The sequence below is a fragment of the Oryzias melastigma genome, linkage group LG7 (assembly GCF_002922805.2).
Source record: "Oryzias melastigma strain HK-1 linkage group LG7, ASM292280v2, whole genome shotgun sequence".
Taxonomy (NCBI): Eukaryota; Metazoa; Chordata; class Actinopteri; order Beloniformes; family Adrianichthyidae; genus Oryzias; species Oryzias melastigma.
Genome location: NC_050518.1, coordinates 3,759,392 through 3,780,331, shown reverse-complemented (window position 1 = coordinate 3,780,331; position 20,940 = coordinate 3,759,392). Strand labels below are relative to the sequence as shown.

The following is a 20,940-nucleotide window of genomic DNA, read 5'->3' as shown; positions in this document are numbered from 1 at the left end:
GACCTCTTTCCATCTGCCAGTTACTAAGCTTATAAAGTAACTTGGGTACAAACTTACTCATAAACGCTTAATTTTCATTACATTTTTCTGAGTTTTCTGCAGATTAAAAAATGTTCTTCATATCCTGTGAACTTTATAAAGCATTTAAGATTCTTAATCCATAAAAGTTAATTTTGCACCACCTTTTCATGTTTGTCTTACATTTGTTTTTGCAGGTGGTAAACATGGAGTTTGAAGGAGGGCTGACAGCCGCCTTCTCCATGGTGGCGTTCACAGAAGAAATCTGCCAAAGAAAAACGACCATTTATGGCAGCAAGGTATGCAATATATTTCAGATCTGTCTAAAAATTAAATATTCATTCCAGCTGTGTTGTTTGTGTATGAGTTAGATCATTTTTAAGCTACATTTGACTGTTTTTTCTAATGGATTTGATAGTCAGTCTGTAGGAAAACAAACAGAGATTATATTTACATGCACACAATGTTCTAAAAAAAAGCATAGTTGGAAAAACCTCTTTTTTTTAAATGTATTGACCTGTTTTGCAACAGGAATGTTCCTATTTGTGTCTCTCAGAGCATATTCTAAATAATATATCTTCAGTATGCAGTAGTTAGGAAACAAATACCACCGATTTGTACTCCAACACACAAAAATATGGTGAAAAATTTATTCTGCAATTGAAGTGATGACGCTTGTTCGCCTGCCACTCATGTCCAGACTGTTTGGATAAAAGTGTACAGAGTTCAAAACCTCTAACTTACTCAAAACCGGAAAGGAAAGGTCTGGGCGAGTTTCATTAAGAAACAGTCAGCAGTCGTAAAACTGCCTGGAAACATAGTTATCCTTCTTGAGCCTCTTCTAAATACTGTTGGCATGCTGGAATAGTTCCAGTTAAATCCTTATACTCCTTATGTTTATCCTGAAGATGTTCTTATTTTTCCTGAGCTCATCAGACAAGTGCATTTCTGTTATAATGTCTTACTTCAGATATTTGCCTAATCAAGAGAAATTAAATATGGGGATGGATGTACACAAATTAAATAAATAAGAACTACCTTGACTGGACAGTTTTTACTTGTGTTCTTAAAAATATAGGATTTTTCCCATTAAGTTCAGAGCTTTTTGTCCACTAAAATCTCAAGACCAACTGGTACTTTTTGTTTCTACCAGCGCCAGTCAGATTTAATGAAAATTGATCACTGCTACTGTTAATGAACCATACATTATCTGATTCATCTTAAAAGCCTCCCCAAAGGGTAAGGGTAAAAAGCATAATGGCAACACAAACATGAACATAAACACAAAATTCTGTTTAATTGTCCTTTTAGTGCAGAAAGTGGGAATTGCATCAGCCTTTGTCCAAAACAAGTTTATCATGTTAAAGCTGCAAACTAGGGTTTGATTGAAGTAACTAGTCACCATCAAGAGTTTTCAGCGATCCCATCATTATAAAGCTCTATTGTATAACCAATGTTAAAGAGGTGCCTAATAAAGGCTGTTTTTGTGCAGGGAGAGATGTCGTGTGATGGCCACGAGATTCGTGTGTTTGATTTTTTGACCCAAAAATCAACTAAGATCACAGCGAACCGTGACGTTCCCGGGCACTTTGGGAAGGGCGGACATGGCGCGGCAGACTATCACCTCATAGATGCCTTCATTTCTGCAGTGGCTGTGAGTTTGTATTTATTTTTCTTTTTTCTTTTTGTAAATTATAACTGAGTTTTACACCTTTTTTATGTGTGTATAGAACAACGATCCATCCCGGATTCGATGTGGTTCTGAGGACACGCTGATGAGCCACTTGCTTGTGTTTGAAGCTGAGCGATCACGACTGGAAAGCAGGATAGTCTTCTGTGGGGAGAGCCAAAAGTAGAAGACAGTAAAAAATCAATGTGTCCATAATTGACCCTCGAACTAAAACTTTTGGACAAGACAAATATTGATTATAAAGGATTCATATCCTACATAGAATGCAATAATTGTAATACTGCTTTTTTTAAATGAAAATGAGTCAGTTACAGTGTTCCTTCACTTATTCGCGTTTCTTTATTTGCGGTTTCACGCAGAGTTTTTTTTCAGTCACGTGACTTCTGTGGTTTGTTACTAAAACACAGACAAATCAAGACACTTGTATGAAACTTTTGCTTCCGAAGGTGCTGCGGGAAATTTCCCAGGAGCGCAGTTGAGGAGCACGCCAGCCCGTCCGCTATGCACACACAGGTGCGCACACACTCACAGCAAGCCTGCATGGAGAAATGGCATCAACTGACTCAGAAGCGGCTCGAAAATATACTATAATCGCACTGGATATTTATCATCCAGAGCAGGTGTTGATCATGGATGAAACCAGAAAATTCTGGATAGAGATGCCCTCTCACCCTTAACTGATGAAGGAGGAAACACTGACTTTTTTAAGGTAAAGAGAGACAGAGTGACAGTCCTAATGTAAATTCACAAAAAAACTCTTTTTATGTTGAGCAATACTCCAATGTTCTTTAAAAGATGATTTGCAAAGCATGATCAGAAGTATTTTTGATGAGTATGGATCGGTAACGAACATTCTTCGGCTGCTGGGGTGTGGGGTTGAGACGGAGACTAGGGGTTGTCCCTATTCGTGGATTCGGCATATTTGTGTATTTGGTGTATTTGCAGAAGTCTCCGCTTCCTAACTCACGCGAATGAGGGGGGAATACTGTACTTACCTTAAATTTCCATTACTTGTCACACATTTGGGTGTCTGAAATTTGTTCTCGACATCGGCCCATCCTCTGGGGGAGGGGTGAGCTGCAGACACAATGGCGCTCGGGAACCATTTGAGGGTTTAACCCACCCAATCAAACCCCTTAAAGTCCCATTCCAATTGTCTTTTGAGTTATTGTAAAAAACATTCCCAGTGTTTTTTAATTATGATTATGCAGTTTTTAGCCAAAATGAAGAAAAAAAACTCTTGTTTTCTAGGACATAGTCTCTGCAGAGCGGCAGTGGTTCATTAGAAAGTTGCCTCTCAGTTGTGGGTGGGACTTTAGGTGTGCAGCAACCCTTAATTCTCAATGGTAATTTCTGTTTTAATAGAGGATTTGAATCCAACTAGTTTAGGGTCCATTGGGTCACAGAGTTGGTACTTGATTGTTGTGCAGTCAGAATTTGTCATGTTAAAGTATTTAAAGTAATGTTTCCCCAAATATCCGTCCCACACTTTAGGGAGGCTCAGGGATTACAGAGCTTTTTACATTAAAAGTGGGGTCATCTGGACCCCACAAGACAGCATGTTGAACTTTTTTTTTCCAATCATTTTTTATCATCACTGGTGTCTGTGGCAAACATAAAATCCTGTCCATCTTTGTCATGGGAGGGATCACTCATCAATGTAAGTGTGGGGTCATCTGTACCCCATTAAATAGCACGAGGGTTCAAGCTATGTTTGAACATAATTTTTTTAAATCATGTTTTAGTAAAATTTTACAAGCTCGTTTTGTGTCCTGTGTCATTTTTGGATGTGTTGTTCCACAAGGCAACACATTCGTACAAGTCTATACCAACATCTCATGGCATCCTGACGTAATAAACAAGTAATATAGCAAGTGATACAGTATTTTACTTAATAGATAATACTAAAGGACATTTAGGTTTTTCTTAGTCTCGACAACAGTGAAATTTGGATAAGATATACATAGTTCCAGCAAAAGCAGTATAAAGATCCTCTGTTTAGCTTAACAATGCATTCACACCAGCTCACACCCTTCAACATCACCTTTACTCACATGACACGAGCAGTTTATTGTTTGAAGATTAAAAAAAAAATCAAAAAATACATCAACAACTCCCTGGTTCATCCACATCTTTCTTTGAGCTCCCTGGGCTAACAAACACTTTTTGTCTGTTTCCAACAAAATTTCAAAACCTTCATACATGTCAGCTCGACCCTCTCCCCACAGCCTTGGTTAAATCCTCCTTCCTTCATCTCCTTTGTTTTTAATCCATCGTCCACTCCTTACTCAGCCCTGGTCTTGTTCCCATCCTCTTCAAAGCAGCAGCTGTGTCCTAGCTTTTCAATGCCTTGAGCCTTCACCCCGTCTTCATACTTGAACAAAAATGACTGCTTCTCAACTTCTCTCCATCCAAATGAAAAAAAATCTGTACAAACAACTCACTTCTGCTTTTGTCCAAACCTTAACAGAAAAATTTCCCTTTAATAAAATAACCAAAAATTCGTCATAGCAGCAGATTTTAGTTTATTCTCAATCCTCTTTGTTCTAAACCTTTGACATCACCTGCCACAAACCCTTTCTACCATTGTCCTCCTTCATTTATATTGCAACTCATTCATGAATCTCATAAATGATATATATTGATATGTTTGTGTTACCTACATCCCTTTCAGGGGATTCCCTCATATTTGTCTGATTTAATTTTATCCACCTCAAAACCATCAGATTTCCACCCTTTCCCATCACTTCAGGTGTGCCCCAAAGCTCTTTTTTGGTGCCCCAACTCTTGTATCTCCTCCCATTTAGCAAAATCTATCATCAGTTTGACTTCTTTTTTCATCGTTTGGTTGATGACACCCAACTCCATCTTTCCAGCAAACCCACTTCCTCTTTCTAAACCTCCCTACCAACAATTTACTTGAGAACTAGCTGGAGCTCCCCACACATTTCCTCAAAAGGCAACTAATCTGAACTATTCTTGCATTCTTCCTCAAGTTATGGGTCTGTGCGTCAGGCTCGACAACATCAACCTGGAAGGACATTGACATGTTGCATTAGCCTCTAGACTCTGGAATGCACTGCCTTTGACCCTCTGTGGGGCTGGTTTTCTTTAAAAGATTTTAAAGACAGTGTTATTCAGACAAGCTTTTAGTTAACTTTACCATTTTTATCGTATCTTAATATTTTTTTTCATATTTTGTTACAATTTGCTTGTACATTGTAAACCACTTGGGGGATATTGTCTGCAAAAATGCTCTATAATTTTTTTTTCTTCTTTTCTGTATCTCCACGTACAAAAACTCCACCACCTTTGACCCACTATCAGCCCCTGGTCTCCTTCTGTACTTGTCAACAGACTTCTCACTTCCTGCATTGATCGCTGCAATTCCCTTCTTTGATCATTCACAAAAAAATCCAATTCTATGTGCACGCTCAACAAAACATTGAGCTATATTGTTCTGCTCTTCTTTACATTCTTTATTTCATAAAAAGAAATTAGTTATGAACTGAATATAAGATGTTGGGAAAGTTAAATGACCTTTAATAAAAATATAATCCAGATCTGCTGTTTAAGAAAATCATTTAGTATCCTATGAGGCCACTGAGTGAATCAAATGAGTTGTCCTGTCTTATCAAACTCACAAAAGTCATATATTGAACTTTTTTACTGATCAATCAATAAACTCCAAAATCTCCTGCAGTGACGTGTGAAAAAACGGTCTCATTCTAATCTCTATTCTGTTCAAGATTCTTCATCTTTTTGATGTTCAGATTCTATCTCAGTCAAGCGTTTAGGTCAATGAAAATGATAACACTTGATTGCTTATTTCCGTTGCACCAACACACATAAAGATAAGTTTATTTATGTGGCTATTGCACAACAAAAAATGTTTTAACTTACAGACTTGAACCCTTTCTATTAGCAGAAGTGTTCTAAAATGTGATATATACAAATATGTAGATACACCCATCAATTTTTCATAAACTATTGTCTTACCTTCAAGAAATTCCGACCAGTTTTCTGTGTAAGATTCTTCCAACTCTTTAAGGACATTTTACATTGAAACTTAGTAAATACAATACCAAATACCTTATGCTGCAAGACTCCTTATCAACTGCTTTATTTGTACAGCAAACATGTCACTTCAAGTACTTTACAGATAAAGCAAAAACTGCGTACGAACCAAAAACGAAAATAACAAAAACAACAATGCTAACATATAAGTAGGATTAAAGCACATAAAAGCCATCCTTACTATAACTTTAAAGATCTATAACATTCAAGAAAATTACAATTTGTAAAATGAAGAAAATAATTGTTTTGTTATTGCTAATTAAAAATGAAGATCAGAATTTGAAGGAGTAAAGTGAGACACATTGGCTGTGTCGTTTTAGATGCCATCTGGGTCCCACATGGGTATTAATGACTAGTATAAAGCTCAAGGATGTGCTGGGACTGCATAATGGAAAACTTCTCGTAGTCTCCATGTGTTTTTTATTAGTGATTGTAGGTTCTACACTCAGCGTGAATGCTGGAGCTTCTCTAACTCCATTGGAATTATCCACAGACTGTTCAAATTTGACCTATTTCTACTGAATTTGGGTTTCCTCAGGATTTAAAGCTGAACCGTTCCACATTTTTCTCAGTTTAGAGTGAGTCAGTCTGAGTAACAGCCTATAATTACAATCAGCTTAAACAGCCCTCTAGTTTTATCAGGACATCACATTCCAGAGTGGAGGGTGGTGTTCCTAATTGCCCTTTGAACACAAAAAAAAAATGTCAACAGCAGTACACCATTCCTGGACCTTGCAACACCGCCAAGATGACTAATTTCTACAGTGCGCCCTGCAGTCCATGTACCCTGATGGATCGCTTTGGGCCAATGGTCGGATTTAACTGGATGACACTATCCTGATTGCTTTGGAAAGAAGGGTGTGGAGAGCAAAAAATGACAGAATGGCAGCGTGGCATGGAAGTTTTCCATTCACATGGAGCCAGATAGGGCTTTACAGGAGTGGTGAGAGTAGGCACTCCTACCAAAAAAGCATTCTCACCTTTTTTTTTACAGTTTTGGAGCAAGCCCTGATGTTTTAGTACCAACTGCTCTGTTTTTCTTTCCTACAGATCCCCTTTGGATAACCTCACTTCCCTCACTCCTCTCAGCTACAGTTTAGACACACTCTCAAAATGCCACATAGACCGGCTACATGCTCCAAAGAGGCAAGTTTGCCTACTGACTCAGCTTTACAATGACTCAACCAGTCCACCACTGAGCCCTTTCGTTTCATAGTGCCCTGCCCTTAACCCTCCTTCCCACACAGGCACGTAGTTAATATGTTTAACGTAAGCCCTTACATCACGGCACCATCACTTCCTCCCTTTTTTCTAACAAGGCATGTCTGCAAATACCTTAAAGCAACAGGAAAATGTTGTCTAAGAAAGTGATTGCTGAAAGATTTAAGTGTTTAAAGCTCATTATTACCTTTTTTTCCCTAAGCCAATTTAACTCCTTTACCTCAAAGTTGTTTTTTTCCATCTACAATGCACTCTAATGACATGTTTTGACGAGTGCAGTGGCATCATCTGCAGAGCTATTAATCCTCAAAAATCATGCACTTCATGAATCAGCCACGCTGCCAGGAAACACCTACATCTGCTTTGAATTTTTTTTTCCACTCTACCTGATCGCACTGAGGGAGTTCTGTGGGAGGGCTGTTTGTATTATTCCTCCTTACAAGTCTGTGACAAAGGAAGTGGAGGAAAGAAAAAACAGGGAGGGGAGTTGTAAACTCTGGGCTTTGTCTGTGACTGAGCAGGAAATGACGGAGTAAGAAAAAGAAGGAAAGAGAGGAGGGTTGAACTTGAGGAGACGGATGAAAAAGGAGCATACCAGTCCTTTTTGGGGTAATCTGTGAGCTGAGGGGGGGGCTTAACCTCCTTCAACTTATAGCCACATCCTAAGATGCATATGATATTCCTAACTTAAAAATGAAAATGACTAAATCTAGCTTTTGTTCCTCCATCAAAGACAAACCTGTTTATTGTGAGATGACTCAAAAAGACTTTGACCTCTGAAGTGAAGCGTTGCCAAAGATCCACTCCAATGAAAAGGATGTGTTTAACATGTTCTTGTCACATTTTTCTCATATATAAAGACAATTAAGATTAAAATTACATTTCTGAGTATGTATTCAAATCATTGTGAATCAGGAGCAGACAAAAAACTGTTTGAAAAATCTTGTAGGAGTGACGTACAGTCAGAGCGCCACAAGCTCTCTGCTTCACTCTGTTCTAATGCAACAATTGACTGTATACAGAGAAGTGGACTGAGCGAGTGAGATGTCACCCATATAAATTTAGCCAATTCAGTAGCCATTTTTCTGCAATATTTCCATTGCATAAACTGTATAATCACTGAACAGCTTGACCTCTCCCCCCATGTTCCAAATACGGAGTACCCGCTGGCTCCAAGAAGCCAAAATTCCAAATGCTTCTATTGAGTCATTCTATTTATCCGAATAACCCTTTTTGCTCTGCTACCTTTTTTGACAGCTTATTTCTTGACATTTTTTCTTCCTTCATTTATTTTTTAAGTTATAAACTGCGGTTCCCGCTGGCCCCCACCGCAAACATTTGATTGACAGATTCTCCCAAGCCCACTTTCAGTGGAAGGGGTGTGGACTTCCAACAAGTTTGCTCCTGACAGTAGTTGCCGTAGGAACATGACTCAGATCAATCACTGCTGTCTGGCTCCAAATGGCGGCTCCCTTAGCTGGAGCCGTAAGTAGGGCATTCTGTGAAGTTGACATCACACTCACTTTGTCAAGTCATTATACAGTCTATGGTCTATCACCATGTTGGAACTAGACATCCTTAACAAGCCACGATTGGTCCACGTCGGTCTTAGTCTACATTTCTATGGCAACCACTCTCTCCAGTCAGTGGCAAGCATGTTAGAAGGCCACACCCCTTCCAATGAAAGCAGTCTAAGGAGAATCTGTCAATAAACTGCTTGAACGTTCAACCTACTTTTATTGAGGCGTCTGATTGGTCAATTTATAACTTAAACTACAGAAAAAATATGGTGAAAAAAATTAGGATTAGAACATGTCAAAAAGAGTTATCAGAGCAAGAATGGTCATTCTGACAAACATAATGACTGAGTTATGGCTGTTTATCTCTCAGTAGAAGTCCACGAGATTTTAGCTTTTTGGGACCAGCAGGTACCTCCTATTTGGAACGTTGGGTGGGGAGAGGGTCACTCTGTCCAGTTCTCATATACAATCACTAGCGCCGATAGTCACAACTCAGAGGCAAATTTCTGATCAAATAGTGCCGTTCTTCAGAAACTATGTCCAGGAAAATGACACAGAATTTTAAAATTTGCTTAAAAACAGCATAATTATTATTAAAAGAGCACTGGGAACACTTTTAAAATAGAAAAAAAAGATGATTGGAGTGGGACTTTAAATATGCTGACTCTAATCTCACCTTTTTAATCAAAATTATTTTTCAGTTTAAGCTTTGCACAACATTTCTAACTGGATTTTTTTATTTATTTTTTATATCTGATCCTCTAAGGATTGTGCCATTTCCTCCCTTCTTTCTATTTCCCTTCTAGCACTCTGCCCACTCTATGCTATGAAATTACATCTTTGGAGAACCATTTCTCTTTTTACATTCAGTTCCCTGACATTTATTTTATTACGACATCTAAAAGTTCATTTTTAGACCATTCTCTGATTGTTAACGGACATTTTTTTGTTTTTGTCTGTGGGTCCCTTGAGAAAAACAAAACAACACACAGAAAACAGTTGATATCTCTTCACTCCCTCCTCCTAAACTGTCCGGAAGTCAAAGAAATAGCCCAAACATCATTCGTCAGTTCATCCGTCTCTCCCTCCCGCCTGCTGGTGGCTCTTTGATAACTGAGCCGTCTCCTCACAGGATGAGGTCAAAGGCCGCCGTGCGAAGCCCACTCAGACATTTGAGGAGCCCCGCTCCTTCCTGACGCCTCAATCTGACTCCAAATCCGTTAGATAAAAAGATTAAGCCAAGGGGAAGCGTTTCAAGTTACTCTCACTACAGCAGACAAAGGCCAGTGAGATGTCTGGAACTCATTCTGCACTTTACTTTGAAAGGGGAGCTGAACTTTGTCATTTATTGTAAGGAAATGGTGGGCGTCAACAAACATCCAAGTTTTCCTACATCTTTATGAATTTAAAGGACACGTGCCCTATAGTGCCTTAATTTCATTTAATACATTTTCAGTTGTTTATTTACTGCAGTTGTTGTGACCCTCGGTCATTGCAACCTCTAACACAGATTTACTGGGGAAACAGCGTTCGGATTAAAAGGAATGTGAAACTCAAACACAAGCCAGGTCAACCACGAATTTGAGAACAGCAGCAGTAAAGCACGTCTGCCTGTGGTCTGTAACGGTGCTCTAATTACTATTGCATGGTTGTACACAGCTGCTTCTTCCATAAGAGAATTCCCTGTGTCACCATGTCAACACGTCCACCCACACAAATATAATAACCATAGAAAACATATGTTAACACGTACTTCTGTCATCTCTGATTCCAGTTTGAGGCGTGGTTAAATAGGACAATTAAGAGCATTCATCATTTGATAATACGTTAAATGTTTGACTTCTAGCTTTTAACTTCTACTTGCTTTTGTGACACATTCTGCTTTACAAATTAAAAAAAAGGGGGTGAGTGGGTGAGTGTGTGTGGGCGGCTACAGATGTAGAAGGTGGACTTCTGACTTTACTTACAGCTGCGAGGGACGGGGGTCTCACAGCGCAGGAAATGACTTGACCTCTGCTGTGGGAGAGCAGCCGGCCTCGACAACAGCTCCCACAGCTGTGAGCATCCTGGGTCACCGTGTGCGCCCACAGAGGGTCACCAAGTGGCAAACATTCAATCTTAGAAGAAGAGGAGAAAGTTTTTAAGGCTTTAAAATAATCTCGACTCAATTAAACCTTCGCGTTTGTGACAGCAGTCTTTGTCATACTTAAGTCAGGTGATCTATTTGTCACTATGTTGCACAATATATGGACAATCAAACAGCTTATTTGTTTTAAAATGTGTGGGCACCTGTGAGCAAACAAATCTTCTTAGGGACAGTCATCATTTACAAGAAAACATGAGTTTTCAACATAATATAGATGTTTTCTGGGTTTATGATTGACAGTGGGCATACAGGTTGAAGTCACTCCTTAATGTGTGTATGCCCATCTACTGGTTTATTAGAATGACTTCACAATAGCGAACATTAGAAAGAGTACACAGTGTTACTCTGCATCTCTCTGTGACTCATGTGTTTAATATAGTTGTGGCTTCAAGTACGAGTTTATAAAGATCATTTGAAATCTGAGGGGAATCAGTGTTGGGTCAGGACTCTAGTAAAAACCAAAATGAGCTGCTCTCTTGTAAACGGCTTTCTGTGTTTTTCTTTTGTGCTCTCTGGAAAAGGCAAAAACAAACACAGAGAGTCAGATTCCAAATGAGTCCTCGCCGTGACGGTGCCGCCAATCAACTGGCTTCTCTTTATCAGTTCACTCTGTGTTCAGTCCACCCACAGGCTCCCTGACTGACGTGCACGAGCAAATGCACCAAAGAAATGAACTCAGATTCTGGGAAATTCTGGAAAAGTTGGATCATTTAGAGAAGTTTTTGAAATTCCACTGACACGAAGGTTGTACATTTTGTACTAAAAACAAAAATACAATGAGTTTTTTTTATGATTACGAAAAGAAGTGGTGAACTTGAAGTTTATTTTATTAAGTATATTTAGGTATAAGTATAGCAAGTTTACTATATAGTACATAAAAAGGAAGTATTTTACCTCACTTTTACTATAGACTAAGAAGTACATTTAAATACCTTTTACTGAGTGTAAACACATCCTGAAACAAAAAAAACACCATAGTATAAGATCAAAAACATCATGTTGAAACAAAAAGGGAAGTAATATTTTCAAAGTTTAATAAATTATTACAAAAAATAACTATTTCTAAGCAAAAAACATGTTTTTTTTTAAGTTTATTTTAAATTATTCTTGTTCTTCAGAGCTTTAAGTGGACAACTAGACGTGGCGGTACTCTCTTTTATGGAAGTCGAAACAGAAAATTCATAGAATGTTGAATGTAAATATTGATCAATAAAAATAAGTCCTATTTTCTATGTGTGGGCATAGAATAATCTTGATTATTACTTTAATTATGTCTTTCTTTTCTTGAAAAAAATAACGATCATAGTTAAAGTTTTTCAAGTTCAGTATTCTGTACTGAGTACCGTGAGTACCGGAGCATTTAAAGCACTGTTGTCCTTTATGAAATAGCTTGGTTGGGTGTGTGGGAAACCTGTGTTGGCTTCTCGGGGAGTGCAATGAGCTTCATTCACTCTAGCCCACCAAGTCTGGGTCTCCCTGTGCCTGTCCCCAGCCCGGATAAAATATTGGGTTGAGTCAGAAAGGTGTAAAACTCTCGGCCAAAACTCCTCTGTGAAGCAGTGTGAGCTGATTTTCTGTGCCGTATCACAACATTTATGAAATACTTAAAGTGTCAAACTCATTTTTACTGAAATGTAATACAAAACAAAGAAAAGAGGAATTTGCATATTTTTTCTGTTTAGGCCACATTCATTCAAGAATAGTAAATGATTCACAAGTTGAGAAAGATTAACATTCTTACAAAGAATTACCAGGAATTTGATGACTTAAATTAAAACCAAACATGGAGTTTGACTTTAGTAGAAGGAGCGATGAGCTGTTTCATGGATTTGTTTGACCCCCTCTCCTCTCCTCTCCTCTCCTCTCCTCTCCCTCTTGAAGGCAGTCCTGGGTGGAGTTAGAGTAACGTGCTCGGGCTGCTGGCTCCTTTTATGAGCAGTCATGGAAATCCGCGTCACTCTGACAGAATCCGTTTCACCTGCCGGTGTTGTTTTTCCAGAGGAAGGATGTTGCACATGGCTGAGATTTGATGGGACCAGAACCGCTCTGAGATCTGCCTCAACAGAACCGGAAGTCCTCGGCTGAGCCTAAACTGCTTTTTCACGGTGAGACTTACAACTTTTCATCAAATTTTGTTTTAAACTCGTTTAAAAATCTAAATGATGAACTCTATTACTTCTTTAGATTAAATTGTATGTGATGTCTGGAGTAAAATAATCTTTAAAATGACCTAGTTGACATTTTCTTATAGTAATGCTCTATTCTCTTGAGCTCAAGAGACTCAATAGTTAAAATACTTTTAATTAATTCATTTATTATTGACCGCATTGCAAAATTGACAAAATCCAGTGACTGAATTGGATAACTAAACCCAGAAACCCGCACGGAAACGCGTATTTGTCCGGCGGGAGGCACAGCTGTCCTCCCCGCTGCAGGGCTCTCTGCCGTCCGCCAAACGAACCCGCGGTGAGGCGGGATGAGCGCCTGCTTGACCTGCACCCATTTAACCACAAGAGGGCGCCAGAGTGACCAAAATTTGCATTCAAAATGGTTTAATCTGGAATTTTTGAAAAACTGCAGTAAAAATGCATTTCTTTGCAAAATATGACTTTTTTGTTGCCATCATGACCATAAACAATAAAAATAACGATTATAACAATATGAATACAAGTTTAAATTAATGTATGCACGTAGGAGAAGGGATGTTGCAGTGTATATTTGCTAGTTTTAAAACACTGTAGAGCAAAAAAAAATGTTGGTAATAGTTCTTGTTGTTCCTCTTTTAGCACATATTGTCAGGGGTTTGCACACACAGTTGGTTTGGTAGAGAGTTTTATGGCAGACGTCCTCTCCGACACAACCCTGTATTTTATTTGGGCTGGGGAAAGGTAAAGGGAGACTCAGACTTGGACCCTCGTGTTGCTACAAAGTTAGAAAGTATCTTAAATTGATATTTCCTAAGGACCCACACTGGATTAAGTTTATTGCGGTCCCTGTTTTCTCAGTGGAGTAGCCATCCAACTGCATGCATTTGTACTCATTTTTTGCTCACAGATCAAGGAAACTAAATATTTTTTTTATTTAAATAAATATATAAATGTAGCACTCTTCAATACAATTTATACTCCTGTGAAGACCAAATCAGTCCAAAATAGAAATAATCTATATATATATATTTTTTCAATTTTATATATAGTTTTGGCTTATTCCCTATTTTATTCTAGTCATCCTTTAGTCTTGGTGAAATGTTTGTTTTGGTCTATTTGTGGGTATAAATGGGTGTCTCTAAGTTAGTTGGAAAATGGTTTCTTTTTGTTGCTATTCTTGTCTCTTGTGGCCTACATTTTTTTTCACTAATACATCCTGTCAAACTGTTACTAAAGGACAAATGTGATGCAAGCACCGCTCTGTATTTATCTTGCTTGTAACAGTATGGTCAGGGAAAAGGAGGAAAAAATCTGTCTGCCAAGGACAGAACATCAAGGCTTCTTCTGCACGAGCTAAATAAACAGCTTTTTTTTTTTTATTTCCTCAAGCGTGAGTCTCATCCCTCCAACTGTGCAAACAGACAGTCTGTCCTGCGCGGGATGTGTGGTGTAGGGCACCATCTTTGGCCATGCCAGCCTGTTACCATGGCACAGCTCAAAGCTCTAACCTTATGGGAGAGTTCAGTTGTATTTTCAGTTTGAGCTGGCACAAAAGCGCTCTTTCATGGCTGAAAGTGCCTCCTTTCAGGAACACTGAGTAATTGCTGGTCGGATTCATAATTGGTCAGTGTATTCCATCGCCGAGGGTCACGGCTGGAAATGACATCACAGGCGGTTGGTTTAAGGGTGGCATAAATATTCAAATGCACACTTGAGCCACTGGGTTGTTTGTCTTTGTGAGCCCTGCATTGTTGGCTTCCCACTTCAACCTGACATGGAACAAAGCAGCACTTTGAAGAATGAGACCCTTTCTATTTAGTACTATTCAATCCAGATTTCCAAGCTATGAACGGAAAGATCTAATAATAAAAGGGTGGAACTTCTGATGAGTTCAATCTTGCGTTTGCCCCGTATGACTAACGGTCTAATAAAAGCAACTTTAAATCAAAGAATTTCCTCATAAGTTACAGTAACGCGCAAAATTAAAGGAGCACTATCTTATCAAAATCAGACGACTTTTTCCTTCAAATGTGTGCGAGTGTGACGTGCGATTGTGCAATCTCAGTAGTGGTGTTGTCTCCTCCGAGCCTTACAGGAATGCCGAACAATTTGCCCCTGTTGTGAGAGCTGGTACTGTCGGGTCTCATGGTCAAAAGAGAAAAAGGAGGTTGAGGAGCGCTGTCCACCCCCCGCCTCCCACACTGAACCCAAAAGCTTGAGCAAGAGCCTGGAACTACAAAGACACACAGACTGTAGTGCAGCTGCTGGAACAGATTGAAGTAATTTACAGGGCTGTTGTGACTGAGGCTTGTTCTAACTTCAGATGTATAGATTGTGACAGAAGGAAAAGGACATAATAACCATAATATACAAATATTTTCTTTTGATTTTTGTGGAAGAAGCTTCCTTTTTTTGGGCTGTAACTCATAAAACTCCTTATTTTTCCACACTGTGGATATTTAAATCAGTTGAGGTAAGTAATGTAACATAAAAGTGGTGAAATTAGAGATTTACTAATCACTAACACCCCTAAAGACCATCCTTTTTTTTTGTCTTCACAGTACCCTGGATATTTTTTTAATTTGTTTTACTCCAGTTTAAATTAACGTCATGTTTCCTGTCTCCGACAGCGCGCTATCACCAGGACTAAGAGTGTGATGGATTTGATCGCTGCTCTGTCAAGTTGGAACTCCAGATTAAGATTTGCAAGACCTGGTTTTGATTTGTAAGAGAGCGCATCTTCAGACGCAACATGGATGAAAATCAGAACAACTTCTGGGGCCAGCCCAACTTCAACAGGTACACAAACGGCACACGACTAAAAACCGTTTCAACATAACTGGTCTAAAGACAGAGCAATCGAAACACGGACAAACAGACTAAAAAACAGTTTGCCTTAAATTATATAAACTAATTTCACAGTTTTCTTAGTATTTATGTTTGGTTTATTTATTTGAAAAAGCATTTTCTAACAATTCAAATAGTTAGAAAAGAACTACCACAAAAATACAATCAATTAACCTTAATGCTGAAGTTTAGGTACCTAAAATTAAAAATGATGTACAAACTGTTCAGTGTCTTTGATGTAAACCACAGACATGTCGATATTCTAAATAGCATGTGTGTAAATACGTCTAGATAGTGCCTTTTTTATATATATATTTTTCACTTTTTTTTACTTATATTTTCATACTTGTAATAGTGTAAAAGGGGCAGAAAAATACATTTTGTTCTTCCTTTTCCCTTTTATTTCCCAGGCATAAGAGCTTGTGTAATATCTTGTTTTTTATGGAAATTAAAATAAAATAATTTTTAAAAAGTATTGTTCATAAAAGAGGTAAAACCAGATTGCTGTTACATAATTGAAATAAAGAGAGGTGCATAAAATGGAAAACGTTTTTTCCATTTTAACACATAATGACTTACTTCTAGGTTACGTGCAGAAATGATTTACTCAAACATGCTGCCCTGTTTGGATTTCTAAACCTCTTTTCCACTGCAGGATGTGCCTGAGTGCTGACATGGAACAAAACCTGAGTGGGCTTCAACAACAGCAAACGCTCAAGGCCTTCAAATGTGAGTCTCTTAGATTTGACTTTTACATTTTTGTCATTTTTAGGACAATTTTGGGGATCGTTTTATCATTATGATTCGTCTAGAGATGAAAGGTTTAAATACTTGTGGAAATCTAACTTTAAGGATATTTAGACTGTAATCAGATCAAGATTTTTAGCTTGAGTATTTGTAACAAAGCAGCTGCTAGACAGAGCGTAGGTGAGTTTGGCATCTGTGTATCACAGAAGGGAGATCAGGCTGAAGGAGGAGGGGAAGCTATCTCTGCCTGGTCGCCAGCTGTTCCTGCAGTCTGGGACACATCGGATGTTTCCACGAAGAAGGTTATGGGAAGCTCTGTTAAGATTATGGCCTGCCCTGCAGATAATGACAATTCCTGTGTTAATCAGGGTGTTGTGGCTGATGTTTGGTGAAGAAGGTGATAGGTTCAGCAAATGTTTTCAGCACGGTTTTTCTCTGCTTCCTGGATTATACAATGTTTTAATGTGCAATCATTTTATTTTTCTTTCTCCAGCCAATTTCTCCGAGGCCCAGTCTCCACTCTACTCCGACTTTTACCGATTAACATCGGAGGAGGCGCTGCAGCTCAACGAGGGCGACCAGGTAGTCCCTGTGTCCCGTAAACAGACGGGACCTGGGGGTCGCCAGAAGGAGACGAAACCCCTCCCGCCTCTGCCAGATCCAGAGGATCTCCTGACAGATGAGGCGTCTGAAAGTGAGGTGGAGTTCTTCAGCAGTGATCGCAGGAAACTTTTACCCAAAAGCTGCTCAAAGGGCATTTGCAGGGACAGAAGGAAAGACTTGGGTCAAGTCAATTTTGCCTATCAGGAGAGCTCACTAATGGACCGGGCTGCCAGAACCAGCTCTGTGGCCTTTTCGTGGCCGAGCAGAGAGGACGCATCGGAAAGCAGAAGAGAAGCCAGGAACTGGTGCTTTTCTCTCCACAAAGACAACGAGCAGCGTGAGGTCTCTGCCTTCGAAAGCAAACAGGAACAGCAGTCCTCCAGGTTTCAGTTTTCCTGGTTGGATGTTCCAACACAAGCAGAGAAGCCCCAAATCCCTCCTCGAATCCCCATCCCGCCGAAACCCTCAAAGAGTGCCAAAGAGGACAAGGCCCCCAAAGTTCCTCCACGGGTGCCGTTAGTCCCACCCTGCCCGCCGCGAACCCCGAGCCCCAAAAGACTGCCGATTTACATCAACGGAGTGATGCCCGTCACGCAAAGTTTTGCTGCTAACCCGCACTACGTGAGCAAGGCTCTACAGAGACAGCAGAGCGAGAGGCCCCCGTCTGCGGCGGAGTTCTCTCCCTGCATCGTTCCAATTTTGAGGGATGGCAAAAAGGCCAGCGCCACGCACTACATCCTGCTGCCGTCGGGCTGCTCGGCACACTCGCACAGACGAGACAGACTCCTGAGCGAGCCCAACGGCACAGGAAGTCCCTGCAGCTGGCAGAAAAGGTAGAGACCTGCAGGAGGAAAGTGACGTGGACAGAACACGGAGTCCTAATGTTCAACGTGAAAGCATGTATTCAGTTTTGGGTTTTTTTTATGAGCTTTGCTTTATATCTCAAGGTTTTTGACTGAAAATTCTAGTCAGTATTCAAGACGTCCAAACGACACCAATGCAACACAGTATTATAGTATTTTCAATAACAGTGGAGAAACTTTTTGTCTTTTAATTTGGGTTTTTTGATTAAACATGTATGATTTAAGGTACAAGCTGGGATTGTGCCCATCCGTCCATTCAAATTGTAATATTTTTGTTTTTATTTACGTTAAATTGAAAGTATTGAATTCTCACATTTAATTTTAATAGAAAATATGATTAAATCACAACATGAACATGAAAACTGTAAGAAAAAAGCAGGTTCTTCTGGTTTGTGCTTGTTAAAGGGTGGATTATTTTTACCTCAGTGTTTATATTTGTGAAAAAGTATTTATTTAAACTTGTATTTGTGTAAGAAGAACTGATCGATTGATTTCATTTGGTGTATTTATTTAAGAAACGACTTCCAGGGAGCTAATGATCTCCTCCAGACCTGATTAAGACCAAGAAATTTGAGCTAATACTCAAGTATTTTGATCAACATGAGGAACACGTCACTGGTTTTACAAAAGCAGTGTTTAAAAGCCTGTTGTTTTCATTTACATCTCTGTAAAAAATGTTAATTTTGCAAATTTAAGTTAAAAGCTGTCAAAGTAGTACAGTTATGGTGTGTTTTTTTGACTGAAATAGAAAAACATGTTATGTTTACACTGCTGAAGTCCAGGCTTATGTTTACAACCTTTTGTTACACCGTCTTTGAAATATACATGAAGACTGTGCGTTGCATTAAGCCCAAACGAAGACTTCAAAACATCATTTTGTCTGAAGCGGCTACTGTAGAAATGTTTTTAATCTATTTATAGAAATAAATAACTTATTCCTTCTATGTCTGGCTTTCTTCTATATTACAAAACTACTGTATTTGAATCCAGATGATCAGTTTAATACACCATCAAAACTGAAGTCTACAAAGTTTGTTTTAGAACTGTCACACAAAGATTTGCTTTAATTAAAGTCACAACGTTAAATAAAATAAGACTGCAGTTCTGGAAAAAAAACTTTATTTAATTAAAACTGCAAAAAAAAAAAAAAAAGGCTGCTGATTGTTGTTTCCGTATTGTAAAATGTGATGATTAACAGAGTCTATAATAAGAAAATCAATGCCGTCTTTCTTCACCATGCTACATTTTCATCACGTGCTCAACCCAATCTGACAAAGTACCAAAACTATTCAAATATAGTATTTTAACAACTTATCACTCACATTTATTAAATTATTGTCTCCCTGTTATTTGCTTCAAACATTGAGGTTCTAAAATTTCTTTTAAGTAATCTTGGAAAAGTAAAAAAAAAACAAATTTGTTCTATCTACTTAAATAAGAATTTATTTCTAAATTTCATAAATCAATTTGTTTTATGTACTTATATGTTAAAAATGATGTGGCACAGAAGAAATTTGATTCTGTTAATTTTTTTTTTTGCAAAATAAGTTAAAAAACAAAAACACACAAAAGTTGAACTAACGCCTGCCTCCTTAAACCCCCTCCCCACTGCCTCGCAGTTCTTTATGAGCCTCATTTAACGTTGGCCTGTGCTGTTGTTGCAGGCGTGACCTCGGCAGTCTCATCTCCTCGGACAGAGGTCCTTCTTGCAGCCGTTGGGGCTGTGAGGTGTGCAACTTGGACCATCGCATTAACGCCAGGCTCGATTGAGCAGTTTGACTTCTGCCAGGCGTTTGCTGATCATGGTGGCAAAAAACAGGGCAAGGAGAACACTGCTGATCAGCATGTAGTCGTAGTCGTCTTTGAGTACGTCAAACTGTTTGGAGGGGTACACTCGCGTGTGGTAGATGTCAAGACCGTAAGCCACCACCTAAGGGGAAACAATATATTACATTTATTTTCAGGTTTGTTCTAGCTGAGGTGTGAGAATCATAACCATGATCAGAGTTAATGGGAAAATAGTTCAAAACCAAGGAAAGATCAAGCTGGAACAAAAATAAAAATCTTTTTAAGCAGCAGGACAGTATTGAAGTCGACACCATTGACTGTATAAGAGAACTGGAAAGAGTGATTGTGACATCACCTTACTTCCTGCTCCAACAGAAGAACGTCAATTTAATTTTGCGATATGGATGCCACCATGTTGGAGCTAGACGACATCAGTAAGCAGTGATTGGTCCAAATCGGTCTGAGTCAACATTTCCATAGCAACCACTCTCTCCAATCAGGAGTGATATTGGTATTTTAAGTGTTTTCATTAAAAAATTGACCCATTAAGCAAGACAAACCATACAATTGTTGGGCCCCCCAGTGGTTATAGGTCCATAGAAAAATGGAACAGACAGCTTAGGGCGGAGCTACTATTGGAATCCGCCGATTGGTAGAATGTCATTACAACAAAAGAAAGCGTCTGTATTCCTCTACGTTGCCCCCAAGCTTCTTTCAAACATTAAATGCTTCGTAAATACAAAAAGGCAAGTGGTAAAAAAGAGCTGCTGGATGACTTCTATAGTAGTTAGCTTCACTTTGCTGTGGTCACACTACTATGATACGCAGTCGGCCTACACCTTGCATGCGGTGCGCCGGTCCAGCTTTGACCGGATTAGAAAACCTAACCCGAATTGCCTGGACCATTCTAAACCAAACCACACCATACCAGAAGTGGACCGTACTACTCAGTGGAAACAAGACATTAGGATCCCCTCTTTCAGAAAACCACATTAGTAACGAGAAAAATTAAAAATTGTGGTAATTTATAAAGATGACAGCTGTGTGCTCAATTGTTACAAAGATATTAAATGTCTATTTGTCCTTGTCTCAACGTTATGAGCTGTTCAGGTATAAAATGCAGTCTTTAAACTTGAGGGGTACCTACAGAACACTATTATATAGGTTGGCCCTGCAGTTTGAATCCCATCAACATATCGCTTGACGCAAAAACATTCAAAAAGATCATAATGACAAATAAAACAGAAAAGCAAATATTTAAAAAAAAAAAAAA

General features: G+C 39.0%; 3 protein-coding genes across 6 annotated transcripts in view; 2 read left to right on the top strand and 1 right to left on the bottom strand.

The window, feature by feature from the left end:
* The window catches only part of zgc:154075 (uncharacterized protein LOC556929 homolog), a 9,632-nt gene extending 6,162 nt beyond the window's left edge, over nucleotides 1–3,470 (top strand). The window contains exons 12-14 of one of the 2 annotated variants that reach the window (XM_024292301.2): nucleotides 216–317; nucleotides 1,511–1,672; nucleotides 1,749–3,470. In XM_024292301.2, coding sequence (XP_024148069.1) covers nucleotides 216–317; nucleotides 1,511–1,672; nucleotides 1,749–1,874 — 390 coding nt within the window. In that variant the 3' untranslated portion in view covers nucleotides 1,875–3,470. The remainder of the gene's footprint in view (nucleotides 1–215; nucleotides 318–1,510; nucleotides 1,673–1,748) is intronic. The other variant, XM_024292300.2, reaches the window with a different exon arrangement.
* Nucleotides 3,471–12,557: 9,087 nt separating this feature from the next.
* Nucleotides 12,558–18,823, top strand: LOC112158767 (ERBB receptor feedback inhibitor 1). Of its 2 annotated transcripts, none has more exons than XM_024292302.1 (4): nucleotides 12,558–12,777; nucleotides 15,450–15,618; nucleotides 16,322–16,395; nucleotides 16,907–18,823. In XM_024292302.1, the coding sequence occupies exons 2-4, from the start codon at nucleotides 15,572–15,574 to the stop codon at nucleotides 17,851–17,853; spliced, it is 1,068 nt and encodes a 355-aa protein (XP_024148070.1). In that variant the 5' UTR covers nucleotides 12,558–12,777; nucleotides 15,450–15,571; the 3' UTR covers nucleotides 17,854–18,823. The 2 variants fall into 2 exon arrangements, with proteins under 2 accessions (XP_024148070.1, XP_024148071.1); XM_024292303.2 differs by lacking the exon at nucleotides 12,558–12,777 and adding an exon at nucleotides 13,882–15,292.
* A 583-nt stretch (nucleotides 18,824–19,406) lies between these two features.
* emc1 (ER membrane protein complex subunit 1) overlaps nucleotides 19,407–20,940 on the bottom strand; it is an 11,689-nt gene continuing 10,155 nt past the window's right edge. The window contains exon 23 of one of the 2 annotated variants that reach the window (XM_024292298.1): nucleotides 19,407–19,809. In XM_024292298.1, coding sequence (XP_024148066.1) covers nucleotides 19,630–19,809 — 180 coding nt within the window. In that variant the 3' untranslated portion in view covers nucleotides 19,407–19,629. The remainder of the gene's footprint in view (nucleotides 19,810–20,940) is intronic. The other variant, XM_024292299.1, reaches the window with a different exon arrangement.